At 47.2% G+C, this 19,364-nt stretch overlaps 6 protein-coding genes across 6 annotated transcripts; 3 read left to right on the forward strand and 3 right to left on the reverse strand.

Annotated features, from left to right (window-relative positions):
* Positions 1–2,013: 2,013 nt before the first annotated feature.
* Positions 2,014–3,604, forward strand: RhiXN_10570 (uncharacterized protein; the record flags this gene model as incomplete). The annotated part of the gene is made up of 4 exons (XM_043330386.1): positions 2,014–2,067; positions 2,121–2,524; positions 2,581–2,920; positions 2,969–3,604. 4 exons carry the CDS (start codon positions 2,014–2,016, stop codon positions 3,602–3,604), a joined length of 1,434 nt encoding a protein of 477 aa, XP_043184483.1.
* A 2,026-nt stretch (positions 3,605–5,630) lies between these two features.
* RhiXN_10571 (uncharacterized protein) lies at positions 5,631–6,732 on the forward strand (the record flags this gene model as incomplete). The annotated part of the gene is made up of 4 exons (XM_043330387.1): positions 5,631–5,936; positions 5,986–6,212; positions 6,271–6,400; positions 6,451–6,732. 4 exons carry the CDS (start codon positions 5,631–5,633, stop codon positions 6,730–6,732), a joined length of 945 nt encoding a protein of 314 aa, XP_043184484.1.
* Positions 6,733–6,836: 104 nt separating this feature from the next.
* On the reverse strand, positions 6,837–8,083 carry RhiXN_10572 (uncharacterized protein; the record flags this gene model as incomplete). Its single annotated transcript, XM_043330388.1, has 3 exons — positions 6,837–7,311; positions 7,364–7,474; positions 7,527–8,083. The coding sequence occupies 3 exons, from the start codon at positions 8,081–8,083 to the stop codon at positions 6,837–6,839; spliced, it is 1,143 nt and encodes a 380-aa protein (XP_043184485.1).
* A 2,340-nt stretch (positions 8,084–10,423) lies between these two features.
* On the reverse strand, positions 10,424–11,330 carry RhiXN_10573 (HMG (high mobility group) box protein; the record flags this gene model as incomplete). Its single annotated transcript, XM_043330389.1, has 2 exons — positions 10,424–10,715; positions 10,771–11,330. The coding sequence occupies 2 exons, from the start codon at positions 11,328–11,330 to the stop codon at positions 10,424–10,426; spliced, it is 852 nt and encodes a 283-aa protein (XP_043184486.1).
* A 1,180-nt stretch (positions 11,331–12,510) lies between these two features.
* Positions 12,511–16,483, reverse strand: RhiXN_10574 (glycoside hydrolase family 63 protein; the record flags this gene model as incomplete). The annotated part of the gene is made up of 12 exons (XM_043330390.1): positions 12,511–12,612; positions 12,670–12,701; positions 12,759–12,826; positions 12,877–13,175; positions 13,223–13,355; positions 13,407–13,521; positions 13,572–13,851; positions 13,905–13,974; positions 14,027–14,290; positions 14,449–14,646; positions 14,698–16,091; positions 16,145–16,483. 12 exons carry the CDS (start codon positions 16,481–16,483, stop codon positions 12,511–12,513), a joined length of 3,294 nt encoding a protein of 1,097 aa, XP_043184487.1.
* A 799-nt stretch (positions 16,484–17,282) lies between these two features.
* On the forward strand, positions 17,283–18,644 carry RhiXN_10575 (F-box-like protein; the record flags this gene model as incomplete). The annotated part of the gene is made up of 1 exon (XM_043330391.1): positions 17,283–18,644. The coding sequence occupies one exon, from the start codon at positions 17,283–17,285 to the stop codon at positions 18,642–18,644; it is 1,362 nt and encodes a 453-aa protein (XP_043184488.1).
* Positions 18,645–19,364: the final 720 nt, after the last annotated feature.

Here is a 19,364-nt window from a genome sequence, read left to right on the forward strand (position 1 = left end):
ATGCATAGCAGTGTCGTTTCAGGTGTCCCATACTTTTTATATATAAATAATCAGATTCCTTTATTCCCATATCTCGCATACGGGTATTATACCCGTTCCGGCCGAGACTATCGATCGGGTAGAATCCCCATGTGCTTGACCCTCGATGAGAACTTTTTTTTTTCTCATTTCCATCACTGCTGTCACCAACACTACGTTACAATTAGCACACACGATATCAATTGTGACGCCTCCCCCCCCCCCCAAGAATATCGTTTCGGTTGCCACCCTTAGTACTGAATGGTCGTGCCACCTGCTTCACTGGGAAACTAAACTTTCGCAAACGTCGTCGTCGTACAGGTACGAAACGCCGGATCTCCACCAAACGGAACTAGAAATAACAATTAGGCTCTGAGGTCCGCATGTAGTGAGAACCGAACCGAGGTGCCTGGACTGGGTGATATTCATCCTGTGTGTATAACTTAAAAAATGATAACAAAATCCATAACTAGGAACCACGAACCACCATCGCTAATCAAAAAGAACCGAAGACCACCCGACCGTCCGTAGACCACGCGGCAGTCCTGTACGCTCGCACTATTCCATCCAATTATAATAACAATGTCCACGAGGCGACCCCGGTCCCGTCACCCTGTGGATCCCCCTAATCGTACCATACAGCACATAAGAGAGAAAATGATTTCCTGTCGAGGCGTACAAAAAAACGTTGTGTGAATGAGTACAAAAGAACCCATTGACTTGCATCATAAGGAAAGATGTTCAACCAGACAGTAAATTACGTACCTATCTCATCGATGAGCACGCTTTGCTTGTAATTGATCAGATCAGTGATACCTTCCTGTTGAATCGGCCGATAGATGCTCTTCTTTAGCATATACCCAGCACCTTTTCGCATATGGCTATTCCAAGGCGATACGGATTCTCCGCAGTGCACACAATCATACTTGTGATATGATTACATTTTAACATAAATAACACCTGCGTCTAGGCTGTACGCTACCACAAACCAACTGCGCAAACCCAATTTACGAATATATAAAAAACCCGGTGGGATTACTAATTATAGGTGTGACATGATGTGACAAGGTGAGTCACATGGGGTGGGGGCGCATAAAGCCAATCTCGCTCTTCAACAAACTCACAAATCACAAGAGTCTTACTTCTATACGTTTGATGGGGGGTTAGAATGGCTGAGCGGGGGGAGAACGGGGGTAATTTTTTTGCCGCCCATTCCTCCTATTCGTCGGTGACCCGGCTCTTCTCATTATTCTACCAAGTGACTCGAATGTGGAGAAGGAGATTGTTGGACATTTATAGTCTAGGAAGGTGATGCTGATGCCCTGAACAAGGTGGGTGGAGTAATGGGTCTCTCACTCTCTTTTGTCCAAATGTCATGCGAATGTACTACAACAAAGAAGAGGGGAGTCGAGTCTGAAACGCAACTCGAGTTTACGAGTGTTTGAATTCACAAGGTTCACGTGATCGGAGTGCGTTATAGGCCGACCCCGACCCCCGACCCACTCTCCGACGTCATCTTCACAGCCCGTATTTTGATCCCATACGAGAGAGAGAGAAAGTAGTTTTCCTGTTGGTAAATATACGTCATTAAAACCAAGCCACTAGCGAAATCGTAATGCTCTGCCTATCGTAGTCATATCAGCAGTCTTGGGGAACCCTAGTATATAGCTCGGAATACAAGAAGGGAGCCGGGTTGTAGCCAAGGGATTACTTCGGCTCGGTCGTCCGGTAAGTACCCTATTGCGGTGTATGTGCCTCGCGTCTCTACACCGACCGCAGTATAAAAGCATTCTCCCTTTTTTTTAATGTCCTTGGCAGGATGTTGCACCGAGATGCACCGTTCGGGCTCGCGAGTTATCGGGGGCTTGCAGAGCCTTTTCGGGACCCTCAGCCACGAAAATATACAGCCTCAAGTTTAACATCTACGTCTCGCCACCTCAAAGCACAAGCTCGGGACAACAAGTCCATGCGGTTGGGCCGCTTCCCGAGGACGTAATGGTTATGGTCATTGCCTATTTGGGAGTCGCGGATATTCTAGTCATCCGTCGCGTGAGTTTGAGTCACGTCCCCCTTGTGCAAAGGAACGGGTTGACTCATTAGAGTTGTTACCCATCGAGTGTAACAAATGGCTCAAGTACCTCACCGAAGATCGAACTATTTGGTTAAACTTTATTTTACAACCGACGTACCCGGTGTCCGAGCGTGTTTCTCAGGCAGCTGGGACCATGTCTGCTCAAGAGCTCGAAAACGAGGTTCGCAAGCAATTTGAACTATCCCGTCGTTGGTCTCCCAAAGCACAACCCGACGTTCCTATCAGGCCCCGAACATCCCGTCGCCTCGCCATGCCAAACAACGAGTTTCTGACGGCCATGGCTTCGATGGACTCGTGGGTTGCGGTTGCCTCTGACTTGGGAGGCGTATACGTATGCGCGCCTTTTGGAGAAAATTACAAACATGGTCTCAAGTGGATCAGGGTTCTGTCATTGACGGTGCAGATCGCCAAGTTGTGTGTGGGGGTGTCCAATGGGTGCGTGTCGGTCATGTGGGCCGGGTGTGTCACAGAGGACGGCGCGCCGAGGTTTGTTTCTTGGTCATCCTCCCGGTGGCCTATTCTAATTTTGTTCAAGCTATCGATGCGGGGTCGTCAGCGTTGGCGGAAGATCTGCTCCAAGCTCAGTCACGCACGCAAGGGGGTCTTTTATTGGATAGTTCGGATTTTATCCATTCAATTGCTTTGGATCTACGTAATCCTGCCTCAGAAGTGATGGGTATTGCTATTGGCGAGCGCTATTGTGCCGTAGTTGATGCTGCGCATATATTTCAAGTTTTTATGCACCGGCCGCAAGGGAATGAAGCGCCGGCTCGTTCAGAATTTCAGGGGCCACATCGCTCATCCAGAAGGGTAAGCCGCGACCAACTCGCGTTATTACCAAGCTCACGGCCAATTCAGACAATAACGCTTCAATTTCTGCCATGCGATCAGCTTTTGATTTACTCTGACAGTTTTATTGCCATTCATAAACCTGTAGCACCTTCGACCACTGTAATGGAGCGTAAATACTGGACACACTTGCCTACCGAAACCTTTTTTGGTCTTTTGAATCAATTTCGGTCGTCCAGTATAACGAATTCGGGTCATATGCGCGTGCCGATTCTGGCGTTTAGCAATAGTGGTGAAGAGATAACCCATTACGATCTTCGCGTCCCTTATTTGGAAGCAGAAGGCTCTGAGCCCGGCAGCTATGGTCTAACGCATCGCCGTTCCTTCTTTTATCTGCTCTCACCCGCATTAGGAGCATTCTCAATGGGTACCGTCAATGGGGGTTGCTATCGTTCCGTCTGGATCACCACAGGAAGTAGTTTCCAACCATTGGGGATCGCGCTTGGGCGAAGGTTTGCGAATAGCTACGACCCATCGATGTCACACCAGGCGCCTCTTGACAGGGCCTTGCTCGATCTAGGGGATTACGGAGATTTGGCCATGATTCAAGGCCGTCCTGGACCGCTGTTTGCATTTCATGAAGGAGAGGGGATGTTATTGGGTGGCACACGGGGAGGGTCGGATTTAGTCATGCTTGAATATTAATTGCTAAGTACTGGTTGTCGATGATCTCATTTGGCCCTGGGATTTATTCATTATCAGTTATTCTCTTGGATGCTATCGTAATGGACAATGCTTTCGAATCGCACACCAATTATGTAGTTACCGGAAAACATCGAGTGATCGGTTCAAGTGAAGCGAGCTCTGTGTGACTTTTCGGCTTTTCATAGCGGACGTGTGGTTCTGAGCTTTTGGTTTGGGACGATCCAAAAAATATATCGGTTACTCAAGAGAGAAAAACATGCTTGATTCTTAATTCATCGTCCGATGCTATGCCATTTCCACTGAGTCCGCCAACTGAGCGCTCTTGCGATCTGGGACCGAGAACGAAAAGTCAGATAACTCCCGAGGTGAGCTGCATCGGTACCTAAAGCCTAGCCTCCACACTGTTCTCAAGTTCTCCGTCATGGCCGAGAGTAGTAATGTGGGACACTTAACTTCATATTCTGAGCTGTACAGGGCCGGTCCGAGAACCCCGCCATCGTTGGGTGTTTATAGCTCGGTTGAGCGCAGACTCTGATCGAGAGCGAGGTCAGATGGGTTGAGAGCATCGTATTTGATCCGGTAGGGTGCTGCTATCTTCGATTTGGACTGCGATGTAGCCACGTACATGAGATCGTACCGCTAGGCGCCGCCATTCTTCCCTTGGTTTTAATCATTACACCGGGTGCTTTTCCGGCGTCATTGAGATCGATTCTATGTCATAGGTCCTGCTTCTACAGTCGCTACATCCCCTCTCCTCGAAACTCTCACATTCCGGATATCCTCTCCCGAATTTGTTCTGATTTGTCTGGTCTCTATGAATCCATTCGCTCATTTTCCTGAGGTCGATGTTCTCACCTGGGAGTTTTCATCATGCGATTTGTTCCAGATCAAACGAGTCGCGATCGCGTTAATAAGCGTATTTTGCTTTTTCGTTATTTGCTTGTTCCATTCTTACTCTCGTCGCGGTTTTTAGTATTTACGTATATCATCCGCAGTGTTTCTTGTTGGTACTCACGTCCCTTGAGCCTTATTTGCTGGAAAATATCGGTAACTTGAATACTCTAGCAGGCCGTTCATGCGCATCTTTCCGTTGGTTCAGTGGTGCCCCCAGGACTATCATATAAGTTTACACCCTTCTCTCACTGCCACCTGTCAAAACGCTGTCAATTTACGGCCAATCAGGGTCACACGCGAACTCTTCCAATCCTCACGGTTCTGTAGCACTCAGGATCCTGCTTACAAATCCTGTACCCATCAAGGAAGCTATACAACAATTAACGATCCCAATGGCCAGGGATACACAGTTGCGGGCTCAGCGATCTAATCAACAAGGTTGTTCTCCATCTGATCAATGACCGCATAGGCCTGACGAATGTTACTTAGGGGGTGATATCCTGCCAAAGATTACAACTTGTACAGTGACCCTAATATTACTACATGACCATTTTAAATCAAATTCCATCATTCGAATGCTTTCAACGCATACCGCCCAGGTAGAGCGATAACTATCAGTGACAAGAGCGTATCGTATAAAAATGGGAGAATTTAAGTGAGCTTGCATATAAACAAAAAAAATGGTGGTATGATAGGGCGCTATGGCTCTTGCAGATGGTCCTCAAGTTCTGGAATCCATGCGGTTAGGTCCGCCACCGATTAGCGGTGCACAACAAGGTTGTACTAGTATGCGAGGACTTGTGTATCAGGGATGAAGTGGATATGCCAAGCCACCGTAACCGTATGAGGATCGGTCGCCAATTTTTCAGTCCCCCAGACCCAGGAGTGGGTGTTCTAATGTCTACTAGGCTGTGACCGGTTTTCTCGGTATTTCAAATAGGGCCATTGCTGGGCTCTGAAGTCACTGCGTCTTTTGCCAAGGATTGCGTGCCTCCCTTACGTGAATTAAGAGAATTGGCTGCGTTTCTGCTTTCAGAAATCCTCCCCGAGTAACTCGGCTGGTATCATTCGTGCATAAAAAGAGGTACCTGACCAACCTCTGATCACAACCAAATCATTCGTATTCTCGAACATGTCAGCTCAAGTGCAGACAGCATGGGTATCTCGCCCTGTTGGTGGTATACCCACTACGGAAGATTTAGCTCCATCGATTATATTCACTATAGCTTATGCATTCCTACTACCCGGCATCATCTACAATTTCTTCTTTCGCAAACCACGCGCATGGAATACCATCCAAATTTCGACCGTAATTTTTGCAGTTGAACGTATAGCATGGTGCATTATACGTGTTGTCCAAGCGGCCTACCCAGAGAAACGAGGATCAGGAAGGCTGATGGAATACATGCAAGCAACGGTTGGGCTTGGTTTCATCGGAGTGAGTCAACTGTGCGTTTTTGAAGCTCATTAATCCATGTAATAAGTAGATATCCAATGACGCGATAAGCCTCCTCCGCTGTCTTCTTGTTAATACAACTCTTCCTGAGAACGGCGCATCAAAAGATCGCCGTGCTGCAAGGAAGAGTTACCGTTATCATTGTTACGTATTCGAACTGGTTTTCCTGGCATCAACCATCCCAGGAATGGTAGCAAGTAGCGCATACAGTTCAGCGCGATTTGACCAGGAAAGTGCCGACAGAAATTTGTATTATTTGTGAGTTTAAAAAACGATTGGATGATGTCGTTTTACTAAAATTGCCCTCGTTTTGCAGAAATGTCAGCGCCGGTGTCGCCCTTGCTCTTCAGTTGGTCACTATCCTTGCTTGCATTCTGGCTGCATTAATAGTCAAGGAGATCGATCGTATACGTTGCCTCGAGCTGGCGGCATTGACCGTACTCTTGGTACGTGGCCTAACCTTTTATAACAACGCAAAAATAACATGTAAACCCAGTTGCCAGTTCCAACCTACCGCCTCTGCGTCCTTGGTATCCGTACCATCGACGTATTTGACCCTCTTTCTGCATCTGCGAGGGCTTCTTTCTATATAATTCACCTCATCCCCGAATGGATATGTGTCAGCGTTTTATTGGGTACCAACGTTCGTGAGAGATTCAAGACGGGCAAGTGGGGGGATCACGAAAAAGATGAGACTTTACGTGATAAACGATTAGCAAAAGTCACTGATGAGGACAACTTGCCATTGCATGAGGTTGATAGGTCTAGAATGGCTTGATATGATGAGGTGGTTCTATTTTTTCTATTTATGAGACTCATTTTTTCTACGAATAACTACATGATTTAAACAAAAAAAAAAGATCAAACCAATAATATGTCAACTTAGAATGGGTTGAGTGGTACAGTATCATCTTCGTCTCCAAACTCATTGTCGTCCTCGTATGCAATGGGATTCATGTATTCGTGTATCAGCTCCGTGTAGTCGTAAGAAGGCTCTGACTCGTCCTGTGTCGATGGTCGAAACGAGGTAATGTAATCCATCATGGCTTCATATCCCGAGGTCATGTACTCCTCATATACTCGAGCCGGATTGGGATGAAATTGCAAATGATCGCCTTCTGTGTCATCATTGTCCCGCCAAATTTCATTGATCTCGTTGGTAAGTTCAAGTGCCAATGTTTCAGAAGAAGAGGGAAGATCCACGACAGGATTATGAGCCAGAGTTGCCAGAGTTGAATGAGAGTGGGTCACTGGCGGTAGCGCATGCTGTTGTAGAGATGATGTTGTCGCCGGCCCGGACAATGTAGCGGTGGTCGGTTGTTCATGGGGACTAGCATGGTCTGGCGATTGTGCAGGGCTGGATTAAACAGTTTGGCGTGGGGTATATAAGCCTGCTTTGAGATGCTTACCTGTGAATAGTAGGTAGTTGAGCTATGTTGTGAAGAAGGTTATCCCAATCCGAGCGAACTTTTGGTTCAGATCCATGAGCTCTCCTGGAACCAACCAGAAAGTCACGCAAGCTAGCAAAGTACTGTAAGCTTGTAATGTATGCAACAAAGAATCATCATTTACTCCTGTGGGGAAATATACTTATGGTTTGAAGGGTCGCGAATCCATTCGTTAATGTCCAGACTGCAGGGTCTAGCATCGGGTTTTAGCATGTTTTTGCTAACGAATGCGAGGCAATCCAAGAACCACTTCTTCCGACCTTCTTCGTTGATAACTTTCCATTTACGATTCAAGATGGGCATGAATTTATATCCTGGAAAATTCCGACAATGTGCTTGACGACCTTGGTTGGCCTGTAGTTTGTATTCGGCCATTCTCTCCTCAAAGTCGTTCCGCTCTTCTGAGGCTGTTGCCGAAGTTTGTTCGGATGGCTCGTCACAACGATTGCTACGCTGTTCCTTCGGCTTGGAAGCGAGCTTCTGGCGAGACAATAAATAGGAGTTCAGGGGTTGCTTAATGTTTCCTTTTTCATTGACCACACCACTGGCGAGCAGCTCGCAGATCTTAGCCTTCACCGAGGGATTCAGTGCCATGAATGGCTCATACTGTTTGATTGTTTCAACAGTGAAAGGGATCTTGTTGTAAGAGCGATTGGTGGAACTAGTACGCGAGCCAGACATTGCAAGATGGACGTAGTGAGATATTGGGTTAAGAACCAGTTATATACAGGCGCGAGCACTCAAATCTAAAGTGAATATCAAATCACCACAATGACATGCAGTATAATGGATCTGCGCATAAAGGCCCGATACCAACAAAGTTACCGGCAAAATGACTTTGTGGTCCAGTTAAGCTGGACCAAATAACGCTCAATTAGAAAAGGAGATCAAGGCCGATATAGCACCATGCAAAAGTACCAAGCTGTAACTTTGGTTCAATTTCAATTACTTTATTGCATAAAGTGGTAGAAAAGATAGGCCAAAGTCGTTCGAGCGGCGACTGCAACCATTTTGGAGTTGAACTCAGCCATGCAAAGTCTGGCATTCGTTCGGTATATAACGTAACGCTAACCTAAGCTCCCATCTTGTATGATTGTATACTGGGAGCATGTATACGTAGTAACTTGTGACATACACCGACGGGTCTGAATGCGGTGCGAGTGGGAGAGCTTGGGGACACCAAAGGCGGCCCGGGAGTGTTGGCCGGGCCACGTAAGAGTGTGACCGTCTGGATCAAAGGCTTGGGGTGGTAGAGATCCGTGACGCAAAGTTCACTTTATGTACTATAGAGATGGCGGGTGGGTGCTGAAAATGTGAGATTCCATAGTGGTAGAGGGGAATAGCGTCTGGGCGATCCACGTGACTGTGAGACTCCGCTCCTATTGTGCATCTGGAGCATCCTCGCCTCTGCGGGGGACCTCCAAAACCTCGGAGTGCTCCATATTTATCGGAATTTGGAGACTTGATCGTTTAGATCCAGCTGAATCCAGAGTCTTCCGCAAGCGTCCCACAAGTGCTTCGGAATACTATACCTGATGCTCCGAAGTACTCGCTCACTTTTACGAGCGAGTGAGTACTCCGGAGTTTTTTGGGGCCCCATAGAGGCGTCGTAGTTTACTTGCCACGAACAATAGGTGTAGTTGTAACATATAATGATCGATAATCTTAGTGGGTTATGCACTGTGTCCCAGGCAGGCCGCAGGACAACATCCCACAACTAGGGAGTGTGTCCAAATATCTTAAACACATCTACTCGACAACACCAGGAAAGTATCTGAGGCCTCGAAAGGCCCAGAGAGCCATGGGAGCCATGGGAGCATCACTCACTACCGGAGAGCTACAGAGAATCTGGCGATGCAATGTTCAATGCTGGTTATGCTAGTCGGAGTGGTGAAGAATTGGGGGGTACCCGGAGCATCGTTCCATCCTCCGGCTTCCGTCAGCCACCAGCTTTACGATCCTACATCTCAGTGTCCACCGACCAACCTCAAATAAAATGGCTGCAGTCGTGTGGAGATACAGTCTTTATAACAAATAATAGGTCCACAAAAAGAAAACCCCCTACCAACGACCATCTAACCCACCTGGCATTTATACTTCAGTCTAATCATAACTTCAACAATTTCAAACCCAAGGGAAGTTGCAACTAGATCACATCGGGATAAATACCCAAGGTGCACATTCTATAATCGTGGGCATGTGAGCCGCAGCGCGCGGACGAGGGAGGAGGTCGTGGTCACGCGAGTCGACCAGACACCATTCCATACTGTGATCTTGGAGTGGTGTACTGAGCCTGAGGATTTAGACTATCCTCGCCTTTTTTAGCACCCACCCGCCATCCCTTAATTTTTACCGCATTTTTAAAGTTTATCATTATTATTACTTATTACCCATCTTATTATATTTCCGTTCCTTACACATCCATCTATGTACGGTTCTCTGCCACCCCAAGCCTCCGATTCGGACGGTCGTAGTCTTGGGTGGCCTGGCCAACACCCCTGGGCCATCTGCGGGTGGCCACGGGCTCCCCCTCCTGCACCACGTACAAAACTCACATAGCATACATATAGCGACTGAAGCATAGGTTAAGTATATGATGAGAGTAATGCTGTGACTCAGAGCTTACGTAGATGCACGAGCTGGTTCTACATACACTACAGTATTTGTATGTGGTAGTCTCACTTTATTCAATTGGACCAGCCGTCCAGTAAGTTCGCACTGAAGTACATCAACCAATTATTCAAAAATACTTGTGATTAGTGCTATGAGTACGCGACGGATATTGAATACGAGACTCAAGAGGCATTCATGAGGGATAATTAAGACAAGGAAAGCTAAGTTCATAAGTTGCCAACTTAGAATGAATTGAGGGGTATAGTGTCATCTTTATCCCCAAACTCATTGTCATCCTCGTACGCAATGGGATTCATGTATTCGTGTATCAGCTCCGTGTAGTCGTAAGAAGGCTCTGACTCGTCCTGTGTCGATGGTCGAAACGAGGTAACGTAATCCATCATAGCTTCATATCCCGAGGTCATGTATCCTCATATACTCGAGCCGGATCAGGTACAAGCGATCCCCTTTCGTATCGTTGTTGTCCCGCCAAATTTCATTGATCTCATCGACAAAGTCGGGAAATCGTTCAGAAGAAGAGAGAAAAATTAGGTTAGGACTAGGAGCTGGTGTTGCCATAGCTGAAAGAGGCCGAGAATTTGGTGTGAGAACAAGTTGTTGAGGGCAGACTGTTGTCTCCGAGCGAATCCTAAATCCATATTCGTGCATGGTCTGGGGGCCACCCAGGGCCTCACTCAAGCTAACAGCAAATCTCCATCAGTTCGTAATGTACCCAGTGGATAGCTGGTACTTACATCTGGGGGCTGACATACTTGTGATTTGAAGGATCACAAATCCATTGATTGATGTCTAGATAGGGAGAACCGGCACCAGGATTTAGCGCTTTTGTGATGGCTGACACGAGAGACTCTAAGAACCACTTCTTCCGCCCCTCTTCGTTGATACCTTTCCACTTGCGATCATCCATAGGTGAGTGTTTATATCCAGGAAATTCCTCCTGGCGCGCCCGACGAGCTTGACGAGCCAGTAGCTTGTATTTTATCTTCTCCTCTTTGAGGTCGTGCCAACCTCTTGCTAGCGCTGCTTTTGTTTGGACAGAATGCCCAGTTTCGTTGCCGCTGCACTGGTTTGCTATTGTGAGAGACTTTTCCTGTATATAGAGCAGATAACCGCTCAGAGGTCGTTTGATTTTTCCCTTTTTGTTGACTTCTTTATTGGCAAGTAACTCGCAGATTTTAGCCTGTAATGCGGGATCCAGTGCCATGAATGGCCCATACTGCTTGATTGTATCGACAGTGAAAGGAGGCTTGTTGTCGGAATTTTTGGAGTGGTTGGTGTGCGAGGCAGGCATCATGGGGTGGTTGTAGCGAAGTATTAGATTGAAAACTGCTTATTTGTAGACTCGAGGACTTGAAATCAAGGTAAACATCAAAGCCCCGTAACAACATAGAGCACAATAACCCATGTGCATGTAGGGCCGACCTCAATAAAGTCGGTGGCAAAAGGACTTTGTAGTCCAATCGGACTAGGTCGTAGTACTCGGTTAGAATGGGTGGCTGGGACCGCTGTCAACACTACAGCAGTTTGCGAAAGTCCTTTGCCACTCAGAAGTCACTTTGTCTACTGAGGTAAGCATACCGCTGCCCTCCGGCCCGTTCATAATATGTTAAATGTCATTTACAGGGGCCCCAAAAACCCTGGAGCACTCTGAAGTGCCCAGGTTTTGGCAACCTCCTCGTTAGCATCCGACGGACCCAGATTGCTTGGCGAGCACTTGGGAACCTTACACGAGCACTTCAGAGCCTCATACCCAATGCTCCCGAGTGCTCACCGATAATAGCGACTCCCGGAGCGCTCCCGAGATTTTCGGGGCCTCGTAGAGTCGATCATGTCCCCTCGCTAATCAAAGCTATAACGTTTTTTATTATTAAAACATGAGTAGAAGAATACCCGAAACTATGTAAAGTAAGCGAGTGGAATCGGAGATCATTCATAAATGTTTCCATACTGGCAGGTATCGGGAGGAGGGAGGAATGGGGACTTGAAAGCGGCCAAGCTCAAACCCTCGAATTTCATTACTTTATAGATACCATTAGGTTCGCAAAAGTTCCAGCTTTCTGAAACATACATTATTATGGCAAACAATGGGGAATGCAAGTTTTTCTGTTAGACCAACCCATCCAAACTCCGTTCGTCAGCACTTAAAACCAACTTGGACAAGAACTTTTGCAAACCGCTGCAAGTAAACACACAATGCTGGCCGAACTAACTCAGATTATCCTTTGACGATAGATGGCCATATGCGTGTATCATAAGCACTTGCACTCTCATCGATGCCTATTACTCACATTGGTTGGGCCGAAAGGTTGGCTATTTTCAAATACAATGGCTACAGGCACACACAAACACACATTGCGTACAAACTAATAGGATCACAAAAGGATAACATCTATCAATGACAATCTAACCGACCCAACATTTGTACTTCAATCCATTCATAATTTCATCGACTTTGAACCCAAGGGAAGTTACAACTAGAGCGCATCGGGAGAAACGTCGCCAAACGTGTTGCGGTCGATAGCGCTGTAAGCGGAGAAGGGGGCATCACCTGCTTCAGAGACGGTATCGATATGTTCCTGAAATAAATATCAAAGTTAAGCGGGTGTAATAAGTAAGTAATGTAATCGACGAACATCGAAGTAGTGGCGTGCCACGCTGCGAGGTGCTGTGATAAATCAAGATTAGTACACCTCAAGTTTAAGCAAAAATTGCTCAGGCTCACTCTTTGGAGTGCGAGGTAATCTGCAGGACAAACCACTTTGCATAATAGAAAACGCGACCAGTCCGGTCCTGAGAACACGTTATTAATCTTGGAAACTAGGTGAGCCTGGATAACATACCATCCTGTCTGATGAGACGCTCCTAACCCACGACCATCATCACCATGGAAGAACTCGTGGAAGAGAACATAATCGCGGAAGTGAGGGTCGCGATCGAGTTTCTCGTCTCCGCCGTTGGTCGCGCGACGACCCTCCATATCTCTTCCAAAGATATGAATGAGCCGATGCTGAATTTCGTCGGCGACCTTGGCCAGATCCATATAATCGCCACTTCCGGTAGGGCATTCAACCTGGAGATCGTTCCCGTAGTATTGGTGGAATCGTTGAAGGGACTCGACCAGCAGGAAGTTTACAGCAAGCTGACATAGATGTCAACAAAGCATCAGAGATAGATCATTGGACTTACCCAAATAGGGCCACGCCAGTTGGAGTTACCACCGAACATACCAGATCTGGAATCACCAGGCCAGTATTCAACACCGAAATCTTGGCCCTTCACGTTGATCGACCATGGGTGGTCCTTGTGGTAAAGCGACATCCTGCCGTCCGATCAATATCAATAAGGACAAGAAGCATAGAGAGCTACGCACGATCGAATTCCGTAGTCGCTGAAGAACTCGGACTCATCAAGCATCTTCTCTAGAATTCTCACCAGACGGTCCTTGTTCGTGAGCGCCAAGAGCCTACGCTCACCCCTTCCGCGAGCTATTCGTAATTCAGTAACCAGTTATCTTCAAAGTCCGTTAGCTAATTACCTTTCATGTTTGCCATGTTACGTGCTGAAATCTCCGGTCGATTGTCAATAAACCATTCCATACGTTTCTTGAACCCAGGGAACCTATTGATCACACTTGGTTCCAAGACGAGCGTTGCGTACAACGGAATCAATCCGACAAGTGAACGGATGGGCATTTGTTGAGAGTGAGATTCGCCCCATTGAATGGCATCAAAGTAGAAGCCCTCCTCCTCGTTCCAAAGGGATAATTCGTTATCACCTTGGCGGTAAGTCATGGCATCGGCGATAAAGATGAAATGCTAATCAGGTTATGTCAGCTATGACGCACATATACCCTGGATTGGGGGATTACCTCGAAGAACTTGCTTGCAATATCCTCGTACACGCTATTATGCTTGGCAAGCTCAAGTGCCATATTCAGCCTAATGCGGTGTATGTTAGTCATGTAAATATGAAGATGATGTGAAGACTGACATGTTCAAACAATAGAAAGCCATCCAGGCTGTTCCGTCTGCTTGACGGAGTACACCTCCGGTCGGCAGGGGTTCACTCCGGTTGAAAGCACCAATGTTATCGAGCCCCAAAAATCCTCCTTCAAACACGTTGTGTCCCCCCGCATCTTTGCGATTTACCCACCACGTGAAATTGAGTAAGAGCTTCTGGAAGACTCGTTCGAGGAACGGGACGTCCTCGTTTCCTGTCAGTTTTCGCTCGATCTTGAAGACACGGAAAGTTGCCCTGTGGGGTAATTGAGTTCAAAAGCGGAGATAAAGTTAGGCGAAAGTGGAGGGTTCCCCGGATATCACAGGCCAGAGGTCAAGGGGATGGGTATAGGGGAGCGTAATAATATGACTGGATCGCATATAATGATTTTTAGAACCATATTTGGTACTTACCAAGCGTGTACCGGAGGGTTTACATCGGAAAAGTTCCATTCGTAGGCAGGTAATGCACCATCAGGTTTCATATACCACTCTCGAGTAAGCAAATCAAGCTGCTTCTTCGCGAATGCTGGGTCTACCATCGCCAATGGGATACAATGGAAAGCAGTGTCCCACGCGGCAAAGAAGGGGTATTCCCACTTATCAGGCATTCTGGGGTCACAGTTTAGTACGGAATAATGACGCACAAATTATTCGACTCACGAAAGAACATCGGCAATATGCAAGTGTCTCCACTCCCTATTCCTGACCCACTTGCGTTCCGGAGGTGGAGGAGGCTGAGCGGGGTCACCTTCCATCCATTCCTTGTGAATAAACTGGTAGAACTGCTTGCTCCACATCATTCCTGCCAAAGCTTGACGCATAATCGCCCTCAAATCATCTGTGACACCTCCGGACCCAGTGGAAAGCCGGGCGTAGAATTCATCTGCATCCTGGCGACGCTCGTCTATAGTGTCGTCAAATAACTCTTCATCCCATATCGACGGATCCTTGTTTGGGGTGTGAGGGGTAAGTTTGAGACGAACTACGGCACAACCTCCACGGGGAGGGACCGCCTTGAAAACGTATTGCGCCCCGCATTTAGTACCCTCATTTTTCGGGTTAACAAATGGCCGATCACCCCTTTGCTCATCCCAGGGGCGAGGAGGTGCTCGTACAGTGGGCGTGACCGGTGACTTTCTGATCGCTTCCTCTGTCTTGCCCTTTTCCGCAAGGATCTCGGTTTCTCTCTTCTCAGTGCCAGTGTCGTCGTCGATAAGGGGGCGATGCTCGGGGACGATATGGTCGTGGAATGCATCCTTAACATATGGGCTGGAGTTCTTGCCTCCATACAGACGCTCGTAGTTTGTATCGTTCTCGGTAAAAAGCATGTTTGGAGTAACTCCATCACCTTCGACCTCGACAACATCTTCGCCCTCTGCAATAGGACCAACTGGGGGAGGAGAAGGGATGCAATACATGTACGGGGGGGTTGAAAGTTTCTCGTTGGTTACTTGAACAGTACCTGGAGCGATGAGCTTCAGTTGTGGGCGTGGAGGAGGATTATGAGTCCAGGACCAGGTATTAGGGAACCAAAGTTGAGGAATGATATGCAGGTCAGCCGGCTCTGGCCCGCGATTGTAAGCCGTGATACGGATAGACATAGCTTCAGGGTCGTCTGCATCTTTAGCGTACTCGATGAATACGTCCCAGTATCGATCATCCTCGAACGCCTCAGTATGATGAATCTCGAACTCGGGGACATCGCGACCGCGGCTGACGCTCTCGCGGACGAGCTCTTCGTATGGGAATCGGCGTTGAGGATATTTGTACAGGAACTTCATGTAAGAATGCGTTGGCGTAGAATCCAAATAGTAGTAAAGCTCCTTGCAGTCTTCACCATGGTTTCCCTCAGGACCGGTCACACCAAACAAGCGTTCTTTGAGGAAGGGGTCTTCACCATTCCAGAGGGCAAGGGCAAAGCACAAGCGCTGGTGGTTGTCAGAGACACCGCCTATTCCATCTTCGCCCCAACGGTAGGCGCGAGAACGAGCGGCAGAGTGAGGAAAGTTGGCCCAAGCATCTCCATTCCCAGAATAATCCTCACGAACAGTGGCCTGGATTAAAATTAATTAGTCTAAGCATTCTTGAATTGATGGAATTTACGAACCCACTGCCTTTCGGCAAGATACGGTCCCCAACGTTTCCAATGACGCTCCTTGCGCCCATCTTGCTCCAGACGATAGTTCTCAACACTGGTATAGGAAGTTCCGAGAGCATCGAGAACCTTCTGGCGGTAAGAGCGCGTATCTCCTTGGGGCTCACTCTCGACCTCCTCTTCGACCTTGGGCTTATTGGTCTTGGGCAAGGGAACTGGTGCAGCGGGTGCAGAGATAGGTTTGGGAATATCAATAGTTAGCCCTTGATCAGTAGTAGGAGCAGCGGCGCCCTCTGCTCCCCCAGCGGCCTGGCTGAATATCTTGTTGCGAATCTCCTTGGCCGTCGACATCGTGAGACCGCGCGAAACTAAATAGCGGCAACGATTGGAGTAGTGGCAACTAAAAGTTTGAATACACCCGAGATCAAGTCTTGTTGCTGGTCGTAGGAGAGAAAAAAACTTGCCCTAGGAGCGAGCTGCTAATGAACCCCGGCCAAGCGTGATTCAGGATCGCCCAAATCCAGATTCTCACGGTCTGATATGACGCGTCTCGATCCGATTACGATCACGTGATATGCAAGAGTCTCGATCTTCGCGGGTTGGATAATTCCGGGGGTGTCCACGACACTACCTGATGGCCTCAGAAACATCCCATCTTACACACCGTTATTTCTCTGGCGCATACAAGTAGGATAGTTTGCACACGCGCGTAAGAGTTTTTGTGGGGTCCGGAACAAAGTCGCCGGACGGTTATTGTGAAAATACCCGCAGGTATTGCTCGATCAACTTCTAGGTTGACATTTTATCATGTGCTGCTCCTTGGATTCGTCCATGACCTCAACTCGCATGCCGTGTAGGCGAACGTGACTCTTCGGAGCATATTAAATCAATGCCTGCACAGGCTCAACATCGCCACTGGTGCAGGTGCTTGGTTGTGAGACAAAACTATGCACAAATGATACGTAAATCACGAGCGTGAAGACCGAAAAATACGCCCGATGCGTTCCACGTCGACACGATCAGCCGGTAACGGTCCTATATAGGATTCGTACAGCCACCTTTCAGTAAGCCCTTTCCCACACTTACCAATCGCAATCACTTAATTTCATCCAAAAATTGAGGTTACAACGCAGCTCTTATTGTCGCATCGATGCCCGACGAAAAATTCTCTTCACCCATCAACAAATTGCCACCAGAGCTATTATCAAAAATCTTCATCACATTTGCCACTTCACTCACTGCGCACAACTATCCATTTCAAAGCTTTGCTCACTATGCGATAAAACTTTCGAGCGTGTGCACTGCTTGGAGACAGGCGGTCAACTCTACGCCAACACTCTGGACTTCAGTTGACTTTATGCGGCAAGGACAATCCCTGAGCGAACTACGGCATATACACCTTTGCCTTGAACGTTCCCGTAATGCACCACTCCATTTGCGCATCGGGAGGATGGACTTTGAGTGCCCACTTCCCGCCATGAACGTAGAACTTTCTACTCTAATTCACTCTAGCGCGCCCCGGCTAAGGTCTCTTGCCATCGCATTTTGGCGTTTTGGGTTAGCCAAAGAAATACTTGGGACTTTGGATGCTTTAGGTGCCTCTAACACACTACACGAGCTAGCCCTCTACGCAACGTCGGGTGACAAGCTACTTTATGCAGACTCTGATTTCCTCCCGCGAGAATCTCTTGATCGTATACTTTCATCATTGAGGTATCTTTACTTGGATAGCGTTTCCCTTGATTGGAATATGGCGTATTTATCGTGCCGGAACCTTGTAGAATTGCAGTTGATAGAGATTCCCATGAACGGCTACCCTACCTCTCTACGACTTGCTCAGCTATTAGAAGGCAACAAGGGTCTACGATCCATTAAATTCTCGCGATTCGAGCTCCGCGATTATACTGTCTATCCTGGCCAAGCAACCATAGAACTTCCCGAGCTTAGCTATGTTCAAATATACATGCACCCGAGGTTCATCGCCTGGTTTTTCGGTTTACCGATTAAGACTGCATCGGATCTTAATCTGTGGTTAGCGTCGTACTTAGTAGATGCATACATAAGTCCGGTCAGAATTGCCCTCAACTCTTTCTTTGAACGACATTCCATAACTTCATTGTGTCTTTCGGGAGATTGGCTACCGCTTCCCTTTGTGGCAAGGAACCTTTCAAAGTTAAAGATGCTTAGAATATACGGTCATTATCTCGGGAACTACGCTTTCGTAGGAATGGAAGAAGCAGCTGATTTATTCCCTCACTTGCATGCTATTGATATTTTCGAATGTGTCGCTCAAATAGAAGATATTGAGCCCGGCTTTCGAACGCTACTTTCTATTCCGTCGATGAGAGATATTGGGATAGTTGGAGCCAGCTTATATGCTCAGAGATTTTCTGAGCAGACGCTATTGGACATGGATAGGACAAGACAGTGGCTTGTCCATGGTAATGTCAGTGCGAGAATTAGTGACTCTCCTCAGACACAATTTTACACCTTTACGACCCCTCTAAGATGATGTATTTAACCTGACACATTCAATATATTACAATTTTGTTTAGTCATAATTTGATGACGTTGAGGCATTCTTCATTAAACTTTTTTGTGTGTCAGCGATGGAGGCCTGAACGACTATGGTGATCCTCCTTAGGCTAACTTTGCACACCGGATCAAATTTAGCCGGCTCATGATCATTTGCTTGATCAGGATCTGGCCATGCATTTTAGGGTAACAAACGGGCTGTATGTACGGCCCACCCAGGTAACTCGATTGGGTGCCAGGTAAGGTTTGGGTACGCTTAAACTTTGTTCGAAACCCGAAATTTAATACCATCTTCACCACAATAGGCACTGTTCTGTGCTCAATGGTTTGAGGCGATGCACAGATTTCAACATGATCTTCCAACCTCCTACGAACGGCTCCAGTCAGCATACTTTCAAACCAAGCAGATTTATACCGCCTAGATGTCAACCGCTAGCCAAAAATAGGCCCATTAGCTTACATCTCTTGAAAGAATGATTTAAAGCTACTAATACCATGATGTCTTTATCTTGACTATATTCATTAAATTACTTAATAACACTGGATGGTAAATTATTAAATTAACTGTGCCCTCTTCTATGTGCCTTAAACACAGTGGCTGCTCCACAGTAGCTAGTTGCGAGTCATTGTGATGAAGCTTATACAAGACAAACGGATTAGGCAGGAGGATTGCCTTTCGTAGCATTGCAAATTGTAG

The sequence above is a fragment of the Rhizoctonia solani genome, chromosome 11 (assembly GCF_016906535.1).
Source record: "Rhizoctonia solani chromosome 11, complete sequence".
Taxonomy (NCBI): domain Eukaryota; kingdom Fungi; phylum Basidiomycota; class Agaricomycetes; order Cantharellales; family Ceratobasidiaceae; genus Rhizoctonia; species Rhizoctonia solani.